The sequence below is a fragment of the Ammospiza caudacuta genome, chromosome 4, assembly GCF_027887145.1.
Source record: "Ammospiza caudacuta isolate bAmmCau1 chromosome 4, bAmmCau1.pri, whole genome shotgun sequence".
Classification (NCBI taxonomy): domain Eukaryota; kingdom Metazoa; phylum Chordata; class Aves; order Passeriformes; family Passerellidae; genus Ammospiza; species Ammospiza caudacuta.
In genome coordinates this window covers 67,298,646-67,324,707 of record NC_080596.1, presented here as the reverse complement: position 1 = coordinate 67,324,707, position 26,062 = coordinate 67,298,646, and the positions used below count along the sequence as shown (strand labels likewise).

The 26,062-nt window shown below is 37.4% G+C and overlaps 1 protein-coding gene across 2 annotated transcripts in view; it reads right to left on the bottom strand.

The window, feature by feature from the left end:
• The window catches only part of TBC1D19 (TBC1 domain family member 19), a 46,034-nt gene extending 21,642 nt beyond the window's left edge, over positions 1–24,392 (bottom strand). The window contains exons 1-10 of one of the 2 annotated variants that reach the window (XM_058803597.1): positions 24,266–24,392; positions 14,277–14,349; positions 13,461–13,506; positions 11,661–11,736; positions 5,806–5,880; positions 4,788–4,851; positions 3,794–3,840; positions 2,116–2,226; positions 1,222–1,294; positions 392–430 (exon numbers count right to left, since the gene is read on the bottom strand). In XM_058803597.1, coding sequence (XP_058659580.1) covers positions 392–430; positions 1,222–1,294; positions 2,116–2,226; positions 3,794–3,840; positions 4,788–4,851; positions 5,806–5,880; positions 11,661–11,736; positions 13,461–13,506; positions 14,277–14,349; positions 24,266–24,364 — 703 coding nt within the window. In that variant the 5' untranslated portion in view covers positions 24,365–24,392. Of the gene's footprint in view, positions 1–391; positions 431–1,221; positions 1,295–2,115; positions 2,227–3,793; positions 3,841–4,787; positions 4,852–5,805; positions 5,881–11,660; positions 11,737–13,460; positions 13,507–14,276; positions 14,350–20,172; positions 20,387–24,265 lie in introns of those variants that run through there. The other variant, XM_058803598.1, reaches the window with a different exon arrangement.
• Between the last annotated feature and the right edge of the window lie 1,670 nt (positions 24,393–26,062).

Below are 26,062 nucleotides of genomic sequence, written 5' to 3'. Positions count from 1 at the left end.
TGCAACTGATTTCACTAAAAGGACTATTCTGACACAAAGGCATAGATCCCATTACAATGATGAGATCTTTGTGTGCAGACAAGGGACTCCACAGAATTTTGATTTTAAACTGCAATTCAGTAGTGCAGTAAGTTAAGTTGCCACCAAAAAGATGTCAATGTGCTTCCTATTTTGTTTTTATTGAAATACCTGTGGAGCTCTTTATCTGACAGCTGCTGGTAGACTGCAAATGTTTGCTTTTCTGTCCCTGTCTAAATGATAACAGTATTAGTGATTGTCTATCTAAATTACAAGTCTAAGTTCTCAAAATTCTAAGAGGTACATGCAAATACCAATTTACTAAATGCATTCTTAACTACTCCGTTTATTACAGATAAAAACAGATCCATACCTTTCTGCCCAACACGTACATGTTCATTTTCAAAGAACTCTAGAAAATAAAAACACAGAAAAGCATGACAAAAAATAAATGAAAAAGACACCCCAGCTGATAATGTATTTAATAATTTTAACACACATCATTACATTCAGCTGCTATTTATTGCTAATATCACTAAAAGCTAACCTGCACCAGAGTCAAAATTTTTTCAAAAACTAATTTTGTGTTTCAAAAACACAAATATCAAAGCAGCACTATACTACATGATTTTCAACTAGGCAAGTTTCCATTTAAAAAGAAAAATCTTGTGATATTACAGTGATTTCCATTTTTATGTGGAAATACCATTTTAAAACCTCTTCCTACAGCAACAGATTCATACATGGAAAACCAACAGAGGTTATATGCTATTTAAGTTACTGAATATTAATATATGGATATGTCCTGTAGTATTTTGACAACAGCTATTTTAAGTGTTTGTATATATATATATATGTATAAAAAATACACCTATCTGTTAGCTGGATTAATATTTACTGATAATTTCTGTATTTCTGGAAACAGGCAATGTGGTTCTCTAGATCTTGCAGTGTTCAAACATATTGAAATTAATGTATTCTCTACTTGAAGTGATGTCTTAAAAACTTCTCCAAATCTGACTCTTCATATATGCAGTGTTTTCTATTATTAGCTATATTTTACTATAAAAATCCCTACAATCATAGTTACAGAACAAATATTTATTGTTTACTGTGGGAAAAAGACACAATTTTTAAAATCATTTCAAAGGATTCTACTCATTAGTGTTCTGTTTGAATGACTGGAGCATGGCATTAGCTTACCAGGAGGCACTTGTGCTGAATCATCAATACCTAGCTGTCCTATATTTAAGCCTAGTTCACTAAAGTCTTCTTTCTGGAAAGGAACAGAACCATAACATATAAACAAGTTTAATTCTCTAAATCATTTGAGATTTCTTTTGGAAGGCTTACTGGGAATATTTTCTGAACCAAATTCAGTTCTTCTAAATGCACACATTTGAAATAGAATCTCACATCAATTCTTACTTTAGTTTTACACATAAGTCCCAGTTTGCACGTCAGGTGTGGATGTCACTACACCTGGATGTAGTGAAGGGGTAATGAAAGACTGGGCTAAGGATCTCTAATTCCCATCTCTTTTCCTACCCAGATGAAGGTTTTTCTACTAGCATATAATCTGCAAGAGCCTCATCAGTGAAGCATTGAGAAAAACTCTCCCATATAATACACTAGTACTCAAACATTTCTTTTCATTTACAACCTGACAATAAAGGGATTTAAAATTATATTGAGAACAAAGTCAGAAGCTAACTCATTGTCAGGCTACTGATCCTGTACAGAATCTGCAGAATTGAGATGTGCTACAAATTTGAAGTTTCTTGTACAGAAGAAAAATGATTAAGTGAATAACATGTACAGAAGTGTATTTTTGGCACAAATTAAACCTGTGTAGCATAAAATGAAAACTTCTCTCCTTGCAGAAATTTTACTGGTTATGTTTTATTTCTCATTAAAAATATTTTTTTCATAGAACTTCTTTATGCTCTGTATTTTAACTACATATTTAGATTGATTTTCATTTCAAAAAGGAAAAATTTATGATACTAATATTCATTTTTATTAGTTAGAATCATTTTCATTAGAAAGGAAAAAAAACTCCTACAGAAACCTCTTATAAGAAAAAAATATACTTACCAATTCTGGAATATCTTTAACTTTTAAGGGAACCTGAATTAGTCCCAGATGATTTCTGAAACTAGGCTGCTCTCCATTTTCATAATTTGGGTTTCGAAGATTCATCAGTACCTTAAAAATTGTAGCTCTGTCATTTCTTGCTTACATTCAGAACTCCTCTCAGCATCATCAGCATTACAAACAGTACATTCAACACAAAATAATTTCCCACAACTTATATATATATACACAAATGATCAAATTATATCTCTACATTTTCAAAATCAAAAAGTATTGAATTTTTTAAGGAAGCTAACACAGTCTACTTTGAAAAGTCAGCTCAATAAAAAAGCAGAAATAATTTTTAATATACACAATTAAGTGCTGGCTACATAGCAATGTCTTGACTAAAATTTACTTCCTCATTTAAGCTATACCAACAACATATTTGAGATGGCTATCCAGGATAGTATCCAGGATATTTTTCAGCATTACTTTTCTCTGAAAGAATTTTTATCCATCTTTTTACACCGGCAATCTTACAGGGTTTCCAATAAAAACGCTACATAACTTGCTACTAAAATAATTCTTTACCAAATAATAATATATCAAAATATCTTCTTTCATTTAAGAAAAAGAAATTACAGAATTGAAAACTTAAAGCAAATATAATTTAAAGGACGAGGAATCATCTGAAGGTAAGTACCTGCAATCTATAAAGGAATTTACAGTCTCTTACATACTGTTATTCCATAGTATAGGTTTTTATTTCATGTTGAACTGTAAAGATTCTTTCTACCATGAATTTCCAGCTCCTATGAAATTCTCTCATAACTGTGTACCTCTACAGTTCTCACTCTTGTAAGTATTCTAATATCATATAATCTCACTGTCGGACTTATTAATTTAAAGAAACTGCAAACTCTGGAAAGAAAATCGCATAAAAGAAAAAGAGAGTGATCATGAAGGTCACTGAATAAAGCTAAAAAAAAGATGGATTTATTTACAGATCCCAGATTAAAAACACACCATGGCTATTAGTACAGTGATGGAAAACAAAATAAATAAAATATTTTCAACATTAATTTCATAACTGAACAAAAGGAGTGACATGTAATAAGTACTGTTTTACTATCAGGTTCTGTGCTTGAGTCATAGAAAATTATTAATAATACTGACATTTAAGGCTTTAAAGATTCCAGTCACCAATTTTTTAATGATTCAGTTTGATTACATACAAAAGCCTTGAAATTCCACACAGTCCTGTTTCATGTTTGATTTTTTAAAACCTTTCTAGATGACCTACAATTACAACTGCATACAAGTCTGCACCCAACTATCAAATAGTCCATTAGCTTTACATATTGTGATTTATGAGCTTAATATATTGGAATTGAAAATGTAAAATGCTTTACAAAATCACTTGAGAATTGCTCTCCAAGGAAAAAAAGTTGGGCCCAGACTATGCTATAGAGAAGTTTATCACAGGTTCAATTTAAAACTGCAGTTAAAAAGTAAAAAAGGGACAACAGCGTTTTGTTTTGTAAACCAAACATGGATTCATAAAAACCATGCCAAATTTCACTTGCTACACACAACAACTAGTATGGAATACACTTAGCAATTATTTTCCCCACTTCATATAAAAGACTATAATGGATACAAGCCAATGGCTGAGTACTGTTTTTTAGAGGCTTACCTCAAGAAAATCTTTAGGTGCGTAAACAGGCCGGAAAAGACTTAGATCTGAAGTAAGATTTCAATGACACTATGTTAAAACCCAAAGATCAAAAACACATGTGCCATATTTATAACACAATCTAGCAATTTAAACAACAGATTAGAGCAAAGATCAAAATAACATCTTCACAAATATGTGTCAACAACTACCACATATTCTGTCATGATTATGCTACTGATAATTGCCTTATTTTTTTAAACCTCAGCTAAATGAAGAGGAGGGGGTTCTTCAAGGTCTCTTCCAGACCAAACCATTCTATGATTCTGTGAAGAGCACAGTAGTCACAAGAAGCTTTTACTTAATCCTCCTAAGTGTTTACACTGAATCACTCTTAGACTTAGGAAAGATATGATTTTCAAAAGCAAGGTGGTTTTTTTACAGCTTAGATTATTGAATTCCACACACTGCTGTCAAATGAAAACTGGGGAGCAGTACTAAAAAATCCATGCAAAGTGTTTGCCATCAGAGAGGTGATAGTGTGATACAAACCAGCACCTCTGCAAAATCCTTTTCAAGGAACATGGCTATGAACTAGCATAAGAGTTAGCCTTATTTTCCCCAAGTATAATATCACTGATTATTCTGTGAAAGAGTTATTTTTATCTTTTGTCAAGAAACATCTGAGCTTAATTATCCACAGCTCTGAATATTTTCTGTTAGCCTGAGTTTATAATAAGAGGGGCTGTCTCCTAGTTGAGTAAATCTCTAAAGCACTGGAATATGGAATAAGACACAATTGCCTCTCAGTAATGATTCAATGTTAGTACAGTAACTTGAAACAAAATAATAAGGAAATAAGTATTTATTTAGGCATAATGGCACATTACCAATGAAAGAAAGATCAAAATCAATTTGCCTTGAAGAGATTAGATTAACCTTTGACTGGTAAGTAAGATGCATCCTTCCTTTCTATGTACAAAAATTTAATGCATGTAAATTTAGTTGACCTTACCTGGCTCATCAGTTCCCATTTCATTCCATTTATTAAGCAATTCTTTTTGTTCATTCGCAGGCCTCTGAAATAAACAAAAAGTGTATCTTCTTTTTTTTAACAGAATGAATAAAAACATGCTTATTTCAAATACGTATTAATTTCAACTATACATTAATGCAGTGTGTTACAAAATAGCAATACAAACTTATTTGCTAACAAATGATAACTAGCCTGAAGGTACATTACACTGGGAAAGGCTAAGTTCAGTTCCTGGAAGGAAAGAAGCCTATTAAATAGTTTCGGGTATTTAGAAATGAATTTAGGATATTTAGGACTCAGTTTTTGTGTTACTGAAGATTTACTGCCCATTCCATAGAGCTGTTGGACTCAATAAAACTCCTGTCCCTGGCAGCCATGAAAACCAAATACAGCAGCATCCTTTAGCTCATGATGAACCACAGAGGTTCTGCCACCTATCACAGAGGTCAAGCAGGGGAATGAACAAAACATGCAAAAGTTACTCCCTAGTTCCATGACCTTTAAAATTAAAGCCTCTATATTAATTAAAAAGAAATAAAATTAAAAAAAAACAGATCAGAATGAATGACAAACAAATCAGCAAGGTACCAGTATGTCTCTCTCCTCATGTACCAGTTCAGCTACAGCCTTGTGCACACAAAGCACACTGGTGTCACACACAGGCTGCACAAGTTATACAGTTGAGTCTGCACACAAAATACTCTGTTATGAGACACAAACACAGTAATGAGCTTTCCCACATGCTGCTCCCTCAAGAGGATAACCACTGCAACAGCAAAGAGGAAAATCTACCTAGAGCATTCATCTTCTCCCAAGCTGAGCTGACACATTCATTGCCACCATCTCTGAAAATTATTCGGCATTACATTATTTAGATATTGAACCTGCACCTCTTGATAACCATGTCTAAAATGAAAATTACATTACAAGTGTGCAAGATGAGGCTTAATTTCAGAGAAGATGTCAGTTTGAAAATAGAAAATTAACAATACATTACCTTCTGTGCTAGTGGGATATTGAGTTCTGTGCACATGCTATTCAGACTTTTCAGAATTCGCTTCTCCCAGCTTCCCTAAAATAAACACAAAAGATAAATTATAAGGAATTTATTTTTCTTGAAAATTGAGTTTACTATGCAATAACAAGCAGTTTTTCTGAAGTTAGATATTTATAAAAGGATAGCAAGAGTCACTGACTGACATCTGCAAACATATGAAGGGAATATTTATATGCTTCTTTACATGGAAACAATAGATCAAACAGATCTCATTCTTTACAACACAAAAAAGAACCAGAAAATTTAGTTGTTCATATTTCATATCTTTGAAAAATCATGTATTTCACAATTACTGCTTTTTATATATGTTTAATGATCAAGGTTCTTTATAGATCAACATTTAACAAATTTTTCAAACAATTATAAGAGGTCAATCAACTGTGCATAGCAAATACCTTCTCCACTTTGGGGCCTGAAGAGACTGGAAGTCTTTCTCCACAAAAAGTATCTTAGATGTTGTCAGAAATTAAGGGAAGTTAGAAACCTGGGATTCTGTAATGCTTAAAAAATAGTTCCTCTAACACAGTGCTTAGGAAATAGTTGTCTAATCAGAGAAAACAGAGGTAGACAATACCTCAGTGGCCGGTGGACAGCTTAAAAAGCAACCAGATTCTTCTGACAATTGCATTAGGCTTCAGTAGTGCCTACTCCATGGCTAACTCCTCTGAAGCTAATGCCAATTAGTAATGACTTCCTTGTCAATGGACTTGGTACTGTGCTTCCGTGATTACAGCACCACTGGTGCGTTTTATACTTTAGTTTTCTGTGGACAGCAAGCCAGACCTCAATCACATGAATGCAAAGACTCCTCTTAATTTCATTTAGTTCTATTTATTGCTTGTAATTTGCTCTAGACACAAATTCTACAACATTTAGTTACTGTTTAACCATGCTCCTCAAAGTTCTGTCCAAAAGAGGCTGCAGTTTATTAGACAGGAAGCAAATGAAGGGCACCTAAAAAAATAAATCAAAATCTTGTCTATAATTGTTTCATTTCAGCTTTCACTTATAAGATCATTTACAAGACCCTCTCATACCTTTTTCCATCAAAAACTTACTCTTTTTCACCAAAACTTTTTCCTCACAATCAAGTCATCCCTTCACTTTCTTTTGTATAAACAAAACAGATCTGAGTTTTGAATGTAAGGTATGTTTTCCAAATTGCATACTGTTTATCATACTCTGTAAAATATTTTTCTTTAACTGCATTATCATATTTAAATTCTTTTCAAATGCTGCAGTTACACAACACCATGTCACAAACTGATTCATCTCTCACAAAGTGGTAGTATCAAGCCTTTACTATTTTGCTAAGAACTGAGGTTTTGTTTCTAGAGAAATACGAAGTGAGAGAACATGAAGATTACTAGGCCATATAGGATAAGAAAGTGGAAATGGAGAAAACACAGGTAGTAGCAGCAAAAACTAAGTTAAAGGTACAGTCTTTTTTGGTAAAACTATGGTCTAGATCAGATGGCCCAGCCTCCTGTCCAGCCAAATCCTAAGTGTTCAATGTTGTCTCCCTAAGGAGATTATTCCAATGGCTAATTGTTCCTATGCAAAAAATTTTCTTCTTCTGTCCAATCAGAATCCCCCCAAAAGTAACTTGTACCCATTACTTCTCATCTTTTCCATGTGACTCTTGTAAAAAAGTCTCCATTTTCTCTGTAGCCACCCTTTAAACACTGGAACAAGGTCTCCCCTAAGCCTCCAGTTCTCAAGGCTGAACAAACCCAGCTCTCTCAGCCTTTCCTCACATTTCAGGCTGCCCAGTTCTTTGAACATCTCTGTGGCCCTTCTCTGGACCCTCTCCAGTCTGTCCACATCCTTTACTGTACAGTGGGGACCAAACCTGAACACAGCACTCCAGATGTGACCTGACCAGTGTTAAGTAGAGTGGGACAATGAGTTCTTTATTTCTGCTAGTGATGCCCACATTGATGCAGCTCAGCATCCTGCTGCCTTTCCTTGATGCAGCACCACACTGTCCACTCATATGCAGCTTGCTGTCCACCAGGTCCTCCAGGTTCATTTCCTTCAGACTGCTCCCCAGACAGGTAGATCCAAGCCTGTGCTGCACTCCTGGATGTTTTCCCACGTGCCAGACTTTACGTTTGTGTTTTTACATTATAAGTCTCTTGTTAGCCCACTCTTCCAGCATATCCAAGTTTTTCTGCACAGTGACTCTCCCTTCTAACATGGCCACTTCTCCACTTGGTTTGGTACCACTGGCACTATTACTTCATGATACCATCAAAATTAAGGGAGGATAGGTGGAAGGGGCATAGGGAGGGGAATAGCAGAGATATGCTTAAAGATATGACAGCTACAAAAGAAGAAGAGACAGATGGAAGCTTTGCAAGACCAAGAACTATCTAATTCCAAAGAGCAATGGAGGTCAACACATTTGGTGTGACTTACAACGGCCATACCAGACATTAATCCTCTCACTGCACTGGGGATGCGACATGTTTGTAATAAACCACTTATACTCAGTCATAAACTGTGACGTAATTCATCTTTCAAGACCCAGTAAGGATATTAAAATAAATGCAAAAAAGACAAAACCAATGTGAGGGTTATGCAGCCTTTCCAAGCAAGATACCATGCCCTCTCTCCAGAACAGCAGGTACCTGAAGTGAGCAGAAACAGAATGCACTGTTCCTGACTGAAATAAAAGGCAGAGGGAGAGGTCATAAAGTCCTTTTATTGATGGGAACAATACATTTAACAAGATGATTTCTCTAGTCTTACAAAGAAATTCAACACTAAGAAAACACACTATTAGGATTGCTATGGTTACAATTATTCAGTAAAATAGCTGAAACTGAGGAAGGTAGCACTGCAATTTGGAGACAATTTCATAGCATCACATGGTTTCCAACACCTAAAGACCACACCTGAAGGGAGAGAGGATTATTAACAAGGGCATGCAGCAATAGGACAAGGGGGAATGGATTTAAACTGAAAGGGTAGGTTTACATGAGATAGGAGGAAGAAATTCTTTATTGTGAGGGTGGTGAGACATTGAACAGGTTGCCCAGAGATATTGTGGATACCCCATGCCTGAAAGTGTTCAAGGACAGGTTGGATGGGGCTCTGAGCAACCTCATCTAGTGGGAGGTATCCTTGCAAGGGAAGGCTGAAACCAGATCTTTAAGGTCTCTTCCAACCCCAACTATTCTATCATCCTATGACTTACAGCATTACTACTCATTGCCATTAATGTTCTATCCTTCTCTAGAAACCTGGTTTTCTTTTGAGGCAGGAAAAGAAAGCAATATAAAAACTTCAGTAACAATGTAAAAACTTCAGTGTGCTATGAGAAAACAGAACCAATGTGAGGAGAAAAATGGTTAATCATGAACATTTTAATACCTCTCTAAAAACATATTAATATTGCTTTAATCACTGACTCAAAGTCATTCTAGTAACTACCAGAGATGGTTTGCTGGGAGTACTACCCTTATTTCCAGAATTCTGAAGTAGAGCAAAATTTGTTAAGATAGAAAAAGATAAAGAAATTATCAACAAACGTATAACAATGGAAACAGCATCTCAAATGGTGACTGTATCTAATAAAAACAGAATATGACAAATATGGACATTTTTATATGGGGACAAATTTTGATGGTAGCACCAAAGTATTTTTTTCCAACTGCTGTGATGCTAAATGAAAAAAAAGTAAAAATAAAAAAAAAAATCTACCTACAAATAAAAAACCCGAAGTCTTTACTGTCAAAACATTAACTAGATTTTCAACACCTATGAAAGTAAATTGTTTTCACTTTTATCTCTCTCCCAAAAGGTATTAGCAACCTGTACACTTGTATTTTAGCTATTTCCAAATATTTTAAACAAACTAAATCATTGAAACACTGGCTTTGTAAGCTTTTCACATTGTTTATTCAATCAAAAAGAGTAACAAAACCAAACCTAGTTGTGATTCAATTGCTCTGATGATGCTTGTTTTCTTACAGGCCCATTATCTACAGTGATAAATGTGTGTCATCTTGAAAATCAAACAATTGCACGTTTTAGAAAATATCATGTTAGTTCTCTAACTGTGCATTTATTATTTTTTCACAACTACCCTAATTTACCAGTATTTCTCTATGGAAAGGGTTCACAAGTCTTTATCAAAGAGCTGTATTTCAATAAAGGGTTTGAAAGGGCATCATACAGGTTTGGCTGGGATAGAGTTAACTTTCTTCACAGTAGTTGGTCTGGTGCTTTCTTTTGGATTTGTGACCAAAAGGGTGTTGATAAAACACAAATGCTTTAGCTATTGCTGAGAAGTTCAAGGTCTTCTCTAATGCTTCCCCAATGGCACGGAGGCTGGGAGTGCACAAGAATTTGGGAGGAGACAGAGCTAGGACAGCTGACCCCCAGTGAGCAATGGGATATTCCAGACCATACAACATCATGTTCCAAATAAAGAAGCTGGGACTTTTTTAAAGTTCTCAGAAGTTGCCTGATGATGAAAAGTAATGAATGCACTCCTATTTTGCTTTGTTGACATGTGTAGCTTTTGCTTTGCCAATTAAACTGTCTTTGTAACCCCCATTTCTCACTTTTGCCCTTTTGATTCTCTCATGCTTCTCTGGGGAAAAGTGAGTGAGTGGCTGAGCTGCCTACCAGGGTTAACCCACCTGGAGGACATGGATGACTAATACTCTTTGAAATAGGGAATCAAATTTTGAAACCAGCAGAGACAGGACTTCTCCTGCTCAGTTTTAAACTACTGGAATAACAGGCCTTTCTACATACAGCTAAAAACACTGCAAGTATTACATACATTTTTGTAAAGTAATAACCCATGAAACTGCTTCAGACAAACATGCACGTAGATATATCTCTCTGGTTTTTGCATTAATAAACTAGTAAGAGTGATTTTTTCAGGCTGCAAATTGTGGCATTACATTTCACACCACACAAGAAAAATTGATTAAAGCAATCCTTAGCCCCAAATCCTAAAGACTGAAACCCAGGACAGAGAGATAAGACTTAGGGGAATAAACAACAATATGCTTATCAAGGTAACACAATTTGTTGAATATTTTGTAAAAGAATACTGCAATGTATTTCTAGGCACAGCAGAGTTAAACACACCTTTATCCCTACCTCAGATGTTTTTGTTAGACCATATTCTTGAAACTTGGTTGGTTTTTTTTACATTTTTATGTGGGTTTTTTTTTGTTTATTTCAAATGGCATATAGTGGCAAAAAGATAAACAAGCTAGAGTATTTTTTGCTGACACCAAAAATCCTTGTTTAATCTTTACAGTCCAGTCTTTCTTATTCTCCTTCAATATACCTTAAGCTCCTTAGCTCTATATTTTTCATCTTCCTTTCACATTTTTAAGTACTAAATATACCTCTTCTTTCTGAAGATCTCACTATCTCTGCAGCCTGTTATCTTTCATCACGAAACTGCCCGTGTCCCTTCAAAAAAATGTTTTTGTAACCCTAAGGAAATGACCTATAGCTACCCCTTTTTTCCTTCTCAATGAAACCAAATTCTCTTCTTTGACATATTCACATCAACTCTATTCTACATTTTTCACCTACCTGCCACTATATCCTACTTCCTTTGTGGCTGGAGAATTACTTGAGCATTTTCTGTATTTATGTAAAATGTCACATACACAATATTACTATTCACTTTGATGCAATTACAAATCTCTGTTTTTCCTAAGGTATAAAACCTAGAAACACAGTAACATTCTACAGAGTAAATCTCAAATAGTCTAATTAAAGCTCTGATATGAATGGTAAAATTGATAACCACCAACCTGTGCCTTCCTCATATAGGCTAAAGGTTCTTTAATATGTTCAGGCGGTGCTGCAGGATGACAGGGCCAAGGAAACCTTAAGAAGAAAATATGGCAAACTTTAAATATTCTGATGTTTTATTTTGCTTAATTAATCCCATATTTGTAAACTTAAATATAACTTCTATATATAGAGAGCACTAGCAAAAACACAAGTGTGTGTTGATCAAAACTGAGTATTTTTTTAAGTATTTTTTCCTCATCCATTCTATGGATACAAATAAGATAACAATATGCAAGAATTAGTAACATTTCAGCATGAGTTCTTCTTGTATTAAAAACAATGCTCCCTTATAATTTCACATACTTATAAAATAAAGTAAAATAATGACATTAACAAATTAGGTATTTTAAAAGTGAATTCTCTTCACATAGTGTCATCTTTATGATTGCCTGTAACTGTCCCTCTCCAAGTCATCACAATTTTTAAGAGACAATATTTTTTTGAGGTTCTCCTTTTAAAAATCAGTAGTGAACATGTACATGTCCAAAGTAATTAGAAGTTTAAGTGAGGTATTGACTTAGGCAAAGCTGAATATCCACTCATAAAAATTAAAAACTAAACCAAACCACCAATTTATCTTTCAGTAGTGTAGGTTATTTCCAATGAGTTTTTGCCAAACATTACATTCAGCTTAATTTTAAGTGTCTCAAAAGTCTTTCAGGAAACAAAATTTTCACATAGCTTCCCTAACTATTGTTAGCCTGAATTTTCATTTGTTTGAATGATTCAATCAGTTCCTATCATATGTTTTTGGGAAACCCTCCCCAAATTTCTTCCCATTTTTATCAGGTAAGATCATTCCTGTACTGGCTGCAAATTTGTTATGGACTATTCTGCTCCAATGTGTAAAACAGAATTAATATCAACAGATTTCAGAAATGCTGTTTCTTGGCTTTTCCACAATACTCATGAAACCATGGTGTTCACAGTTAATTTCAATTTTCAAGGGCAAATTCCATTATCTTGCTGCTTATTTCCGTGCATTAGCCCTAGAGACAGGTAAATATTTTTTCCCTGGAAAGATACAATGAAGATGAATCCTTGCTAACAGACAGAACCATTTTGCAGAATTAAGTCCCTCATACTACTAAATATACATTGTGCTAAACTGGTAACTCTAACAAGCTTATTAGCACAAATAGATTTGCATACACAATTCTTATTTTATAGTTGCATTCATGGCTGTATCTGTTATGAAATTCACCTTTCCACAGTGCCAGAATATAAAGAAAAATTATGTTTCCCAGAAGTCTAACCCAAAGTTTGCTGAACAATAATAAAAAGGAAACTTGGCTGATTTGACTGCGTTTATCACCATATCCCAAGCATGATGAGCACTGACCAGAGAAACCTAGAGATCCAGTATCTTTAAGATTTTAAAAAATAATTAATACAAAAATACATGCAATGCTGTGACCAATACCTCAATTAAAACTCATTTGCAGCAACTACCTCATTTACATAGTTATATTATGACCCTTGGTACCTTTGGAAGTAAAGCCAAAAGGAAAATACTAAAGTACCTACAAAATGTGGTGATATTTATTTCATGTATTCTTTAAAATGCACTTGAGTCCCATATTTTCACTAGGATGAAAAAGAAATAATGGCACTTTAAAAACTGAAGCTAAGCAGGTACCATTGCTATGACAGATATTGCAGATTACAGTAACATACCATACACCTCTATAAACAAATGGATCAAAAGTAAATCATGTGAGCAGAACTCATTAAGTGAAAATACTTAATAAACTCACACATTGAGTTCACTATAAACAGCATTCTGAAGCTTCTTTTCCCAACCTGTTAAAATAAAAAAACAACCAGAAGACAACTTTAGGAATTAATACTAATGGAACATCAATCAGAGGTTGCCTTGCAGTCACTGGAGTTTTATGTCTGGTCTCAGTTCATGTCTACCTACCAGATAGACAAGGGGAGACAAAGAAACCTTAATCTAATTAAGATAGGAAATCTCCAAGTTTAAATCTCTATACAAACAGAATATCCTTTATTTCCACCTGCTGTTCAAATGATTACAATATAGTTTTGGTTTAAAAACTTGGATTCTATTTCTTAAAGCCATCATTTTATAAAACCAACAATTAATATTAATAGAGACAGTGTTCCCGATGATTAGAAATCTGACATCATTTATCATAAAATCCTCACATTATAGTAACATAGCCTACAACTTTCAATGCAAATTGGAAATTCAACTAGAGGTAAAATTTTCATTTCAAGAGTATCCCCATGGAATTTAATTTACATTTTCAGAAGTGACTGAACTCTCTATTCACCCAGAACTTTCAAAAAAATCACGAGTATCTTATAAAATGATAAAAGCACTTTGCATAGTATGTTTTTCAAAATGCAGATGGAATCCAACAACACTTTCCCTTTTAAATTTTCTTTATCTGATTCAATAATCTGGAATCCCTGAATGTCTGCTTCTGGCTACTGTCAGTGACAAGACACCAAGCTCCACAAAGCACTGTCTTCATCACTTATATCACATATATTCTTACATACATCTATCCTATTCACAAATATATAAATGAAATATCACAAACCTGATGTCTTCAGAAAATCCTTAATATCCTCTTTTAGAGATTCCAGCTTAATTTCTGGTTTGTGTAGACTAACCTAATATGAAAAATAAATAAATAAGCATCAAGAACTAAAGAGAAATTACATTATTCAAGTTATAAGGTAAGTAATGAACATGCTTAAAGTTACACCCAAAGCAAACTCCTTCCTTGAGCAACAGCAGTCAAAAACATCAGTTAACTTTTTTCTCATTCAATGTCTTCATCTTTGTCATCAATGCTAAAAGGTGTTATGTGGGGAAGAAGAGAGAAAAAAGGACTAGAATATGCAATGAACACATATGAACATACATGTTTAATAATCTGAGCAAACACCCCACATACTCAGCACAAATGCTAGACTGTACACATTAAGGAATTGGTCATAAGGCACACATGGAATAAACTAAAAGCCAATCCCTGTATTTCACTTGAAAGAATTAAAACTGAAAACATTCCATCATTTTTCACTTAGCCTTCCACAGTTCACCTCTTTCAGGTAAGAAATGCCATTTTCAACCCAAAAAACTGACTGTGCACCAAACACTCCCCACTGCAGCTGTGACTAGTGGGTATATACGGCCTCTTGCAATGAAATGCACTCAACACACTAACCAGCCCTAACCAGCCCTAACCAGCCCTAACCAGCCCTAACCAGCTTTACAATCATACCATGACACAACCACACACATCTGCACATCTTTCAGCAATAGCAGGACCAGCTGCTAGAGCATCTCCTTCTGCAGCTAGACCAAGAGGAGAAAACCAACACATCACAAAGGTCCCAAAGGACAACAAGCAGAAACTCTGGAGTTTCCTGTGAAGGGCCTTCTAAGACATATTTTCCTATGCATGGTACATGGCAATATCTGATTAACATCAGATATTAAAGCTAAAGTTATAGAGAAAAAAAACAATGCTGCATGCTAACTTGAAAATAACACCAGAAGATCTGTGTGTCCACAGCCATGAGAGCTCCAGGCATATGTTAGAAGCATATGGCCATGTCATCTACATAGAAATGTGAGACACCTCTCACCAAAAACTACTCAACAATGTGCTGTAGGCATATCAACTGCTAATTCTATTGCAGCAAGCTTTCCTGCTGCAATAGAATTTTCATTTTTATTTAATTAAAAATAATCTTTCACCAACTTGTGCAGTCTTCCAGCCCTAACAGCACTGCTGACAGCATGGCATGCTTTAAGTCCACAGCACACAACTAAAACTCCAAAATCTTGTACTTTGCCTTACAGTTTATACATGGAAAAAGGTGTTTCTGCACTGGAAAAGCTCATCTAGGTGAATTCACAATGCAGAATTTTAAGAAAACTTTCCATTTTCCCCACATGAAAAGAGGAATGGACAATAATGGAGAGAATAATAGCATCTGCATTTCAAGATCCCTTGCCATTACAGGTAAGGGAGGCATTTATACTTAGTTTATTAAGTGCAATAGCAAAGAGACTATTTCTCAGCATGCTTCTGAGAAAGAAAGGTCATCATAAGCACAGACTAGAAGGTGTGGAGAGTTGCATAACTCATGTCAAATGACAAACAAATATTCCATCCATCACAACGGTAAAAGCTGGCAAAGGATGGTTCCTAATATCTGGGAAACAAAGATTTTTATGTGTGTTCTTGGGCAGCTCACAAAATACCCTTTTAAACAAAAATCCCAAGGAAGATTTTATGAAGAATTCCTTTTGAAGCTACTTTGATGGGATGTCCTTTGTCCTTTTTGTACATTTGCCAGGCTGAGGGTTTTCTCTGCCGCAAGGCAGAGGTTTTGTGTGTTTACTGTAGAAACTTTAAATAAAGTAACACACATCCAGCAGGGCAGATTTTGCCATACTGTTCCTCAGAAGTTTTTGTGCACCCTTTTGTGAATGTTCAGCTTTGTCTTTGAGTTAAATATGGCTGATTCTAATCTCAAGGTCCACGGAGTGTCAGGTCTGGCATACTTTTTAGATATGAAAAAAAAATCCGCTTCACAAATAGAACTTATTACAGATGATAAATCACACAAAGAAAAGAAAGCTCCTGTACAATCTGCTATAAAATGGATTAATTATCTTGACACTGGAAACAGTACAAGAAATTATGTAAGTGCAATCCAAACAGTGTTTTAATTCTCTGCTGTTCACACACCTGTGAGCTCTTGGCTTACTAAGGAGTATCTGATACTCCTATTGACAACAACAGGGGTTTTTGTGGAGATTCCTGGAAATTCTGGAAATTGATACAGCATATCACATTAGAAGGCATTAAGGAGTTCAGTCCACACACTACTTCCCATTTTCCCTGTCAGGCCAAAAGAACAAGAGAGGTCTTTCTTGTAAACTGCTGTTGCCAAGAGAACCTGTCCCCCAGCTGCAGAACACCAAATCCAGAGACTCCTGTATGCAGCAGAAAGGCAGTCAAAAAGGAAACAGGGCAGCACGCTGGGGAAAAATCCTCCCCAAGGATCACATCATTGCATCAGCCTGCACTGGTTAACTTCACCTCTTCATGCCCATGTATTCAGCCAGATATTATTTCATTATTCCTAGCCCTGATGCAGCCAATATTCTTAGGCTAATCTTTAACTTATCAAAATATCTATTTTTAGATGTTTCACACCCTTCCTGTGTCCTTTTTCTTCTCTTCACTGAAAAAAGCTGTACTGAGACAAATTTTCACATAAAAAATGTGAACACTTCCCACCCCCCCAAAATTTGGGGGCACTTTTGTCTCCACTTTTACCAATTCAGTGCTTAGTTGCAAAAGCCTCCTCCCATTTACACTTTCCCTCTTGTTTACTTGTGTACTACAATCAACACATTCCTAAGTGATAAGCAGAACAAGAAAGCCACAGAAACTGTTAGGTTTGCTGATCAGTTTTCAAATCAGAAATTAGATACTTGAGAATGTGGCAAACAGTTCAGCTGGCAGCTGCAGCCAGCTCTAACACAGACCATATTCCAGCTCTGTATAACACAACAAGGGAAAATACTCATTTTGTAAGTGAAAGGAACTCTCTTCAGAACTGTTTTGCTGCAACTTAACAGTATGGTACCTCTTTAGAATTCATAAGGGTGTTTATAGGAAGTAAATTGAGGAATCAAGGGGACTTAGCAGAGCTGATATTCCAAAATTACTAGTCCAGGTGTCCATATAATCTTGTTTTTCCTTTGGATTAACTGATCTAACTTATTTCTTTGTTGTACCATGTTGGAAAACACATTTAGGTATTTATATTTTGGTAGGGTTGGTTTGTTTCAAACTGCTTGGTACAGTTTAACACACTGACTAAGTCTCATTTGCATTTTTTTCCTGTGATTTTATTCCCTGTAGAATAAAAAAAAATGTTGACAAAATTTAATTTATATAAAAAAACATTACTACAACTTTACATAGCTAAAAATGCCTGCCTAAGATTTACTGGGAGAAAAGCCCACATTGATGAGATTTGTACTCATGAACTGAATTAATTCCCTGCATGATCAATAAACAGCAAACACCCAGACAGAACTACCAATTTCAACGCACACATCTTGATGAAAGGATGTCTTACTTCTATGAGAAAAATACTATCTGTTGCTATAAGGAGACCATAACATGCAGGGTAATAGAGAGTGAGCAATATAGGGGAACAATCCATGAAAGCAAAGGGTGACAGTTAAAACAGGGAAAAAGCCAAATATTCAGAGGCTGAGTCAGGGCAATATAGAATCAGAGTCCTTAAAGTCAAACATTTCAGCAAGAAATAACAAATCATTTTTAATAAATGTTAATGCCTATCAGCTTTTCCCTGTAAAACTAGCATTGTGCATAATCTTATGGGTAGGGCACTGAGGTCCAGGTGTGGGATGTCTATGGTCCTCTCCAGTCATGGTCAGCTTCCTGTGGATCAAGGCACATCTGTCCCTTCCACATTCCTTCATAAAACAAGCTGTCATTACAGCATTGGCACCCCCAATTCTTCAGCTGTACACACCCAGACTTGGGGGACTTCTAAAATTTTGCCAAATTTGCCAGTGCCTAAGGTACCACTAACAATCTTGTGTGTGCATCTTTGATTTTGGCAAGGTATCCTGCTGGGGTCTGGGCAGTCACCATGGGAAGCGATACCCTACATGTACTCTCTCTGTACCTGGATGCCAAGATGGAAAAAGATCCAGACACTCAACACTGCTGTGGCTGAAAGGAAGCAAAAGGATAGCACAACAGTAAAATAATAAAATTGGTGGAAATAGGAAATTGATTCACAGAGGAACTGAACACAGAGCTCAACCTATTTACAAATTAGCATCTAAATTTGAAAGTGGCATTCAGTGATCATGACTGGAGCAGCACTGATCATGCAAGCGATGATCCATCAATGACAGCACTCAAAGAACTACAGGAAAATAACTAGAGGGCCAGCAACAGACTACTAAGAGGAGGCTTGACAGAACAAAGTGTTCCAGCATAACTCCTGTGTTATACTATTTCTTTTCTCAACAAGAATAAACACTGCAGAGAAGTGATCCAACTACACTGAAATGTGGAATCGCATCAGGTGAACACATATTTTTATCCTGTTGCAAACAGTTCTGCAAATGACTTTACACAATCCTAATATTTTTACAGGCTATCAACCATAATTTCTCTTCAAAGCCTTTTTTGTTTAGATAAACCTGTACCCTCTCAAAGCATTTATTACTGTTCAGTATGTTTCTGCACAAGTGCACAATGTTTTTCGGTTTTATTGCTATTATTTCCCAAATTACAATAAAACAGAATCCCCAAATATAACCCATCTTTAGAAGAAGTAAATTCAATGAAAGCTAATAAATATCCACCATTCCTTGTGAACTCCATTCTACCATAACTGGACTTCATAAGGACCAAGCTGACTTGGTAAAATCCACTTCAAGCACAACCACCACAATTTCAACATAAACACTCACTAAAAACTTAAACCCCTGCAACTTTAAGAGAAAGATTAGTTTTGGTTATACATTTCTGAAACAGAAAGAAGAATCATTCTGAGACTAACTAAACAAATTTTAGTAAGTGTGAAACCCTGATTACAATGACAATTTTCCAACCCTTCTACATTTCTACATGAACTATAATAAGGGAAAAAATATTGTGAACTTTCTTATACAAGTAAAAATAACCTTGCAGATACAGAGAGCTTCAATCAGCCTCATATGGAAGTAAACAGCTTCAAATGTTATGCTGTGGTACAAGAAATAAGGATATATTTTAATAATGTAATTTTAATGTTTAATAAATTTTCTAGGTTTTGAATATAAAATTAGTGCTGAAAATAAAATTAGTGCTGAAAACACAGGGCAAAAACCAGAATCCACATTACTAAAAAAGTTCTACTCAGCCAGTCAAGCTTGCTTTGCTTCTGAACTCCATCATCTGATCAACACATACTCAACTGCATTCAATTAAAAATTCACTATAATGCAAATATTACTGCTGAGCCACTTAAACCAAAGGCACAAGCTCTATCAGCAAGCATAGTAAATCCTTTGCCAAATACAATGCATGAAAACGAACCATTACTTTTCCATGATGACTCATGAACCTACGTTTGTTTGCTAATTTTTATTAAATAAATGTTACATTGCATAGAAACATTCTCCTTCTGAATTTGATCTTTTATACAAGTTGAGATTGGTATCAATTTACTTTTTTTTTTAACTGGCAAAAAATATCATGAAAACAATATGCTGGGACATTTTGCAAACCATAAATTCTAATAAATGATTCTAAGCTTATTTACCTCCACTTTCTTTAGAAGCAGCGTCAGGCACTACTCCAGCTGCAATGCTCCTAGCACTCCCAAAGGAAGCCCCCTCCTCCTTTGCCCCACCTGAAGTCTTGTTAAGACCCTTACCTCTGTTTGATCAAACTGCCTTTAGAGCCTTCTGGCTCTACCACGCTGCTCCAAGAAGGGTGGCAGAGCCCGCTCCTCTGGAGAGTGTTTCTGACCAGCACATCTCCTCTCCACCTCTTTGTACTTCAGGCACCTCCACCAATGTGTTCTCACTCCCAAACTGAATGGCTACAGTGGGGGGGGATGGGTATCAGGCCTGATTTTTGCATTGACGTTACCCCTTTTAGCCTACTGCAACAGCCCTTATCACGCTCTGTTATCAGTTCCCCTCAGGTTGTCCCACTCCAGCCACACCTACAAGAAACATCTGAGAACATTCATGCAGGAAATACCTACAAGAAACATCTGAGAACATTCATGCAGGAAATGGCAGGAGGGGACTCCTTGCACTGTGAGTCTTTCTTGTTCCATTTAAATCGTAATTTAGAACCTTTATCTTTCATTTAGAACCTTTCATTTTATTGTCACGTCTTGTTTTAGAAAAGTTCTTTAGGAATAAACTACGGAAGCTTTTGTCTGTTGGTTGGGTTTTTTGGGTATTTTTTAAACTTTGTCATTTGCTCTGGTCACTAGAGGTTCTGGGCAACTCTGAGTTGGACTGATCTCGATTAGAGGTTTGCATGGGACAAAAATTAAGACTGATTAATCTCAACTGATTAATAAAGCCTAACTCAAAGGTTTTCAAAGATCATGAAAAACGAAGTTTCTGAATTGGCTGCAAATGAAAATGTGCTAAAAAGGTAGCACCTTTTCATGTCTCTGAACAGTTTCATTTTTATTGTCTGTTCACTGACACAGACCTTCCCTAGAGCAGAATTTTAGCAAGATTTCACAAAATAATTTGTTTTAAAACTGCATTTTGTCCTTGAGATATCCACGTTTTAGTTTTTCTAAACACCTCTAACCTCTACCTTAAAAACATTTACAATTCAGAAAGGGAAGAGAAAAATTAAGAAAAAAACAAGCAAATTTGATTATAAGCTTGCACAGTGAAGTTGTGCCCAGAAAATGAGGTCTCTCTGCTACCCCACTAACACCAGCAGCAATTCTACCTGTTGAAAAGTTACTACCCAATATTTTGGCTCTTTGTCACTGTTACTCTTTCCTTTCAAACATACTACAAAGTATGCTCAGAAGAAATTCCAAAGTGATAGGCACATTAGAACTCTGACCCACATTAATCTCTCTTCTTAACTGCAGTAACATATCAATGTATCAAAAATCAACTTACAAAAATCAACCCAACATTTATTTATTTATTCATTCATCACTTACACGACACTACCTCTACTTGAGTCCTAGGGATAAAAATGTGATTATCTTGGTATCCCCAGAAGTCAAGCTCTGACAGCAAATCATTTGATGCCCATGCCAAAGTTATTTCAAAGAGATTGTGTATCACAGCCCTTGACACCAGCTCAGGCTCCCAGTGACAGCCAAGCAAAGCACTGGTTTGATCAGTTCATAACCACAGGGCTACTCTCTCCCCACTCACAAATAATGTCAGGATACTGTGTTTTCCCCAAAATTCTATTAACTCATCAATGAAACTGTTCATTCTGTGCTCTCCTTCCTAGAAAATAAGAGACAAATGTACAAAATACAGCTTTTCTAATAACTAAAATACTGTATGTGGGACCACATGTTCTCTCAAATTTTCAGGGATTATTATAATGGACCTTAAGATCCTTTTTGACTGTAGTGTTTTCAGACAGTAAATATTTTTGAGGCACAAACATCCACATCATTTTCTACTAAGAGATGAAGAATATTTGTGAAGTATAGCTGCAGTACAAATATCCAAAACAAAAGTTTCACTTTGATGCACTGATTCCAAAGACTTCCTAAAACACAGTGTGCATCTCCCAAAATAGTTTAAAATCCCCTAAAAAAGGGACCACCCTTCAAAATCACAACTTGTGCAGACCAAGCTTTGTTAACCAGCAGGCAAAGAACTCCATCACATCCTACCAATAACCTGGATTTCAGGAGTGATGCACAGCAACAGCTGAGATTTCCTATTTGACAGTGCAGCTCCAGCAATACCCCATGTAATGTAATGTCAAGCATCAGCTTAATACAGAGTGAAGGAAAATGCAGAAACTTTGAGAATTCTGTGCAGCTGCCCAGGGCAGAACAGGAGAGCAGCCTCTGACTGAGGGGCCCTTGCACGGTGCAGCACTAACATGACTGCCCAAGCTTTATAAACACAGCAAGTCTTCTGCTCATGGAAGAGCATAAATGCATGCAGGGTCAATAAAAAAGGCTCCTCTACCAAGAACACCCAGATTCTTGGCAAACACAGGGTACATTTGGCCCTACTAATTTAAACTACAATCTCCTAGAGATAATTCATTCGATTGAGAAATCCCATTGTTGATGTATCTATAAACTTTCAGATCACTACACTAAACTACAGCTCTGATTTAACCTGCTGTTACAAACCCTTCACACACAACTCTAAGAATCAGCTTGAATATTTGTGGCTGTGTTTCTTTCCTTTCCCCTTAGCATTTCATATGACTAGAATGATCATGACCTATACAAACACTTTTTCTTTATTCTCCAAGAAACCTGTGCCACAGCACTCTGCAAAGCCATCACAGCAGAGACATCCTCGTGTCCAGCAGGGATTTGGGCACCTCACTGCCCTTCCAGACTCCAAACCCCCCTGGGAGGGCACTGCTCACATTCTCACCTGCACAAAATCCCTCCACCAAACCAAAGCCACCCGCCCAGTTTGGCACCTCCTGAACACCCAGCCAAGTCCTGAGGACACCAAGCTGCCTCCTGTCTCAAGAAACCCAGCAAAGAATGAAGTGACTGTGAAATGTGGCCCTGCCAGAGACAGGCATGAAGGATCCTGTGCAAGGGAGTGCATTCAGGTTTGCTAGAAACAGGAACAGAGTGGTTAGAGCAGAGACCTCTTTTGAGGACAAGATGTGACTCTGCACTCCTCATGTCAGTTTTTTTAGGATACTCAATTTCCCAACATTTAGCAGAACCCAGCCTCTACAATCCTTCATAATTCCAACCCCCTTCAAGTCATGTACATTGGCTTATTCAAATATTTAGAAAGCCCTGTCAACAGAAGCAAGGCAGACACACATTAATAAAAGCATTTAGAGACCTAATCAGCACATTTAAATACAAAACAAACAAAAGACAGGCAGTGTGACAGTGATGTCACTTGCTACAGGGACATTCAAAGAGGAAAACCATGTTTCATTTAAAAATGCAACAAAACTATTGTACAAATAATGGACATGGTATCCTAAAACAACCCAAAAAACCCAACTCAACCCAAACCAAACCAAACAAAAAAAAAACCACCAACAAACAAAAAACCACAAAAAAACCCCCAACCCCCCCCAACCTGTATAATTTTAAGCAGTGTTTGAAAAAAAAGCCCAAATACAAAAGCACAAGATTTTAAAAAACCCAATCCAAAAAATTTCAATAATGCACAATATGTTACAGCACCATGACAAGGTTATTATGATCATGAAATTGATGCAACTTTAATCTGAAACATCCTAAATTAAATTCAGCTGAAATATGAAAATCTGTCTCCAAGTGCAGATAAGTTATTAAATATAAAAAAAAAGGGGGGCGACTGTTATCCCAGCTACTAAAATTTACTTCCATGCGTATTTGTTTTCATTTATTTTCACTTCCTTTCAGCAAATCCTCATTTTCTCAGGGACACTAGGGGAGCGGGGGGGGGGGGGGGGGGGTGGACTTTAAAGCTCTCCAAATTAAAGATTAAAAAACCAATTCGCTCCAGGACCTATATTTGAAGCAGCGAGATTTCAGACGGATAGTCTTCATATTCCCTGCGAAATCCTTGTGTCCCAAGGGGAAACACAACAAACACGGCTCTAGAAGCCAAACACGCCGCTCCCCGGCCCCGCCGAGGAGGGAGAGGAGGGGACAAGGAGGAAAACAGGGAGGGGACGAGGGGAGCCGGGGCCCGGAGCCCCTGCCCGTGAGGAGAACACCGGGCCGGGGGCGGCGGCCGGGAACAAAGCGCCGGGAGGGGCGGCGCGGAAGGGAGGCGTGCATGAGGGCACAGCGGCAGGTCAGGGCTCACCCGGGCCTGTCGCTCCAGCTGGGAGTGCAGGCTGGAGCCCTGCAGGCGCTGCACGACCCTGGCGATGGTGAGGGACAGCCCGCGCTCCGGGTCCTGCATGGCGGGCCCTGCGCGGCCGGGCCGCCTTCGCCGCCGCACCGCCGCGTTACCCGGCAACGGCAGCAGCGGCGCCCGCCTACCGCTGCGCCCGGCCGGGAACCGGCGCCGCACGGAAATGTTCCGCCCTGAGGGAGAAGGAAGAGCCCGGGGCCGTAGGTGAGAAAGGAACGACAAAAGTCAGAGGGTCCGCGAACAATCAGAAAATTTTATTGGAAATTAGTGGAAATTTTATTGTCCTGGCCTCCTGTATAAGGGAGGGAAGGGAAGGGAAGGGAAGGGAAGGGAAGGGAAGGGAAGGGAAGGGAAGGGAAGGGAAGGGAAGGGAAGGGAAGGGAAGGGAAGGGAAGTGGCGGAAGGAAGGAAGTGGCGGAAGGAAGTGGCGGAAGTGGCGGAAGGAAGTGGCGGAAGGAAGTGGCGGAAGGAAGTGGCGGAAGGAAGGAAGGAAGTGGCGGAAGGAAGGAAGTGGCGGAAGGAAGGAAGGAAGTGGCGGAAGGAAGGAAGGAAGTGGCGGAAGGAAGGAAGGAAGTGGCGGAAGGAAGGAAGGAAGGAAGGAAGGAAGGAAGGAAGGAAGGAAGGAAGGAAGGAAGGAAGGAAGGAAGGAAGGAAGGAAGGAAGGAAGGAAGGAAGGAAGGAAGGAAGGAAGGAAGGAAGGAAGGAAGGAAGGAAGGAAGGAAGTGGCGGAAGGAAGTGGCGGAAGGAAGGAAGGAAGTGGCGGAAGGAAGTGGCGGAAGGAAGTGGCGGAAGGAAGTGGCGGAAGGAAGTGGCGGAAGGAAGTGGCGGAAGGAAGTGGCGGAAGGAAGGAAGGAAGTGGCGGAAGGAAGGAAGGAAGGAAGGAAGGAAGGAAGGAAGGAAGGAAGGAAGGAAGGAAGGAAGGAAGGAAGGAAGGAAGGAAGGAAGGAAGGAAGGAAGGAGTAAAAAATGCATATTTTATGATTGGCTTTTTGCAAATATTAAAATGAATATTATATGTGTTAGAAAGTCGTGCTGTATTAATTAAGTAGTGTGTTACATATAGTTTTAGGTTATAACAAAATGTTAAAATAGAAACTATGCTAAGTTAGGTAGTTTTTTAAAGAAAGGACTCGCAGCGAGATAGCAGCCACAGAACGCCTAAATCTTTCAGAGGCAGAGAATTTATTGCTCCGTTATCAGGAGCACCTTGCTCAGCCATGACAATGCCAGTTCGGATTCAGAGGAAGAAGTTGAAGATGACCAGACGGAATCCTGTATTTGAATGGAATTTATGCATCATGTATGAGGTGTATGAATATGCAACAGGTTCTTGTTTTTAAGGGTTACTCCTCTGTTAACAGGTGGGGAAATCATACATCAGGTGAGTTTCATGTGCAATGCACAAGACAGCAGGTCTGCAAAAACCACCCTGATCCCTGTAGGTCAAAAAAACAGGATAAAAAACGAAGGTCAGCTGCAGAGGAGTAATTTCCTGCCACTGACTACCTCTGCTCCAAGGCTCCCCTTTATAACCCTTTGTCTATGCACATCTGTCAGTCTTCATTCCCTGTTTTTTTAGGCTGTTTCCAGCCTGGTTTCCCTCCACTGCATTTCCCTTTGGTCAGTTACGTCTCCAGTATGGGTTGGAAAAGTTACTTCTTGTAAATGCCAACTCAAGCTTAAAAGAAGGGTGATATGAAAAGATAATCTAGAGAATCTTACCAAACAGCTTCTTGTGTATCCCTA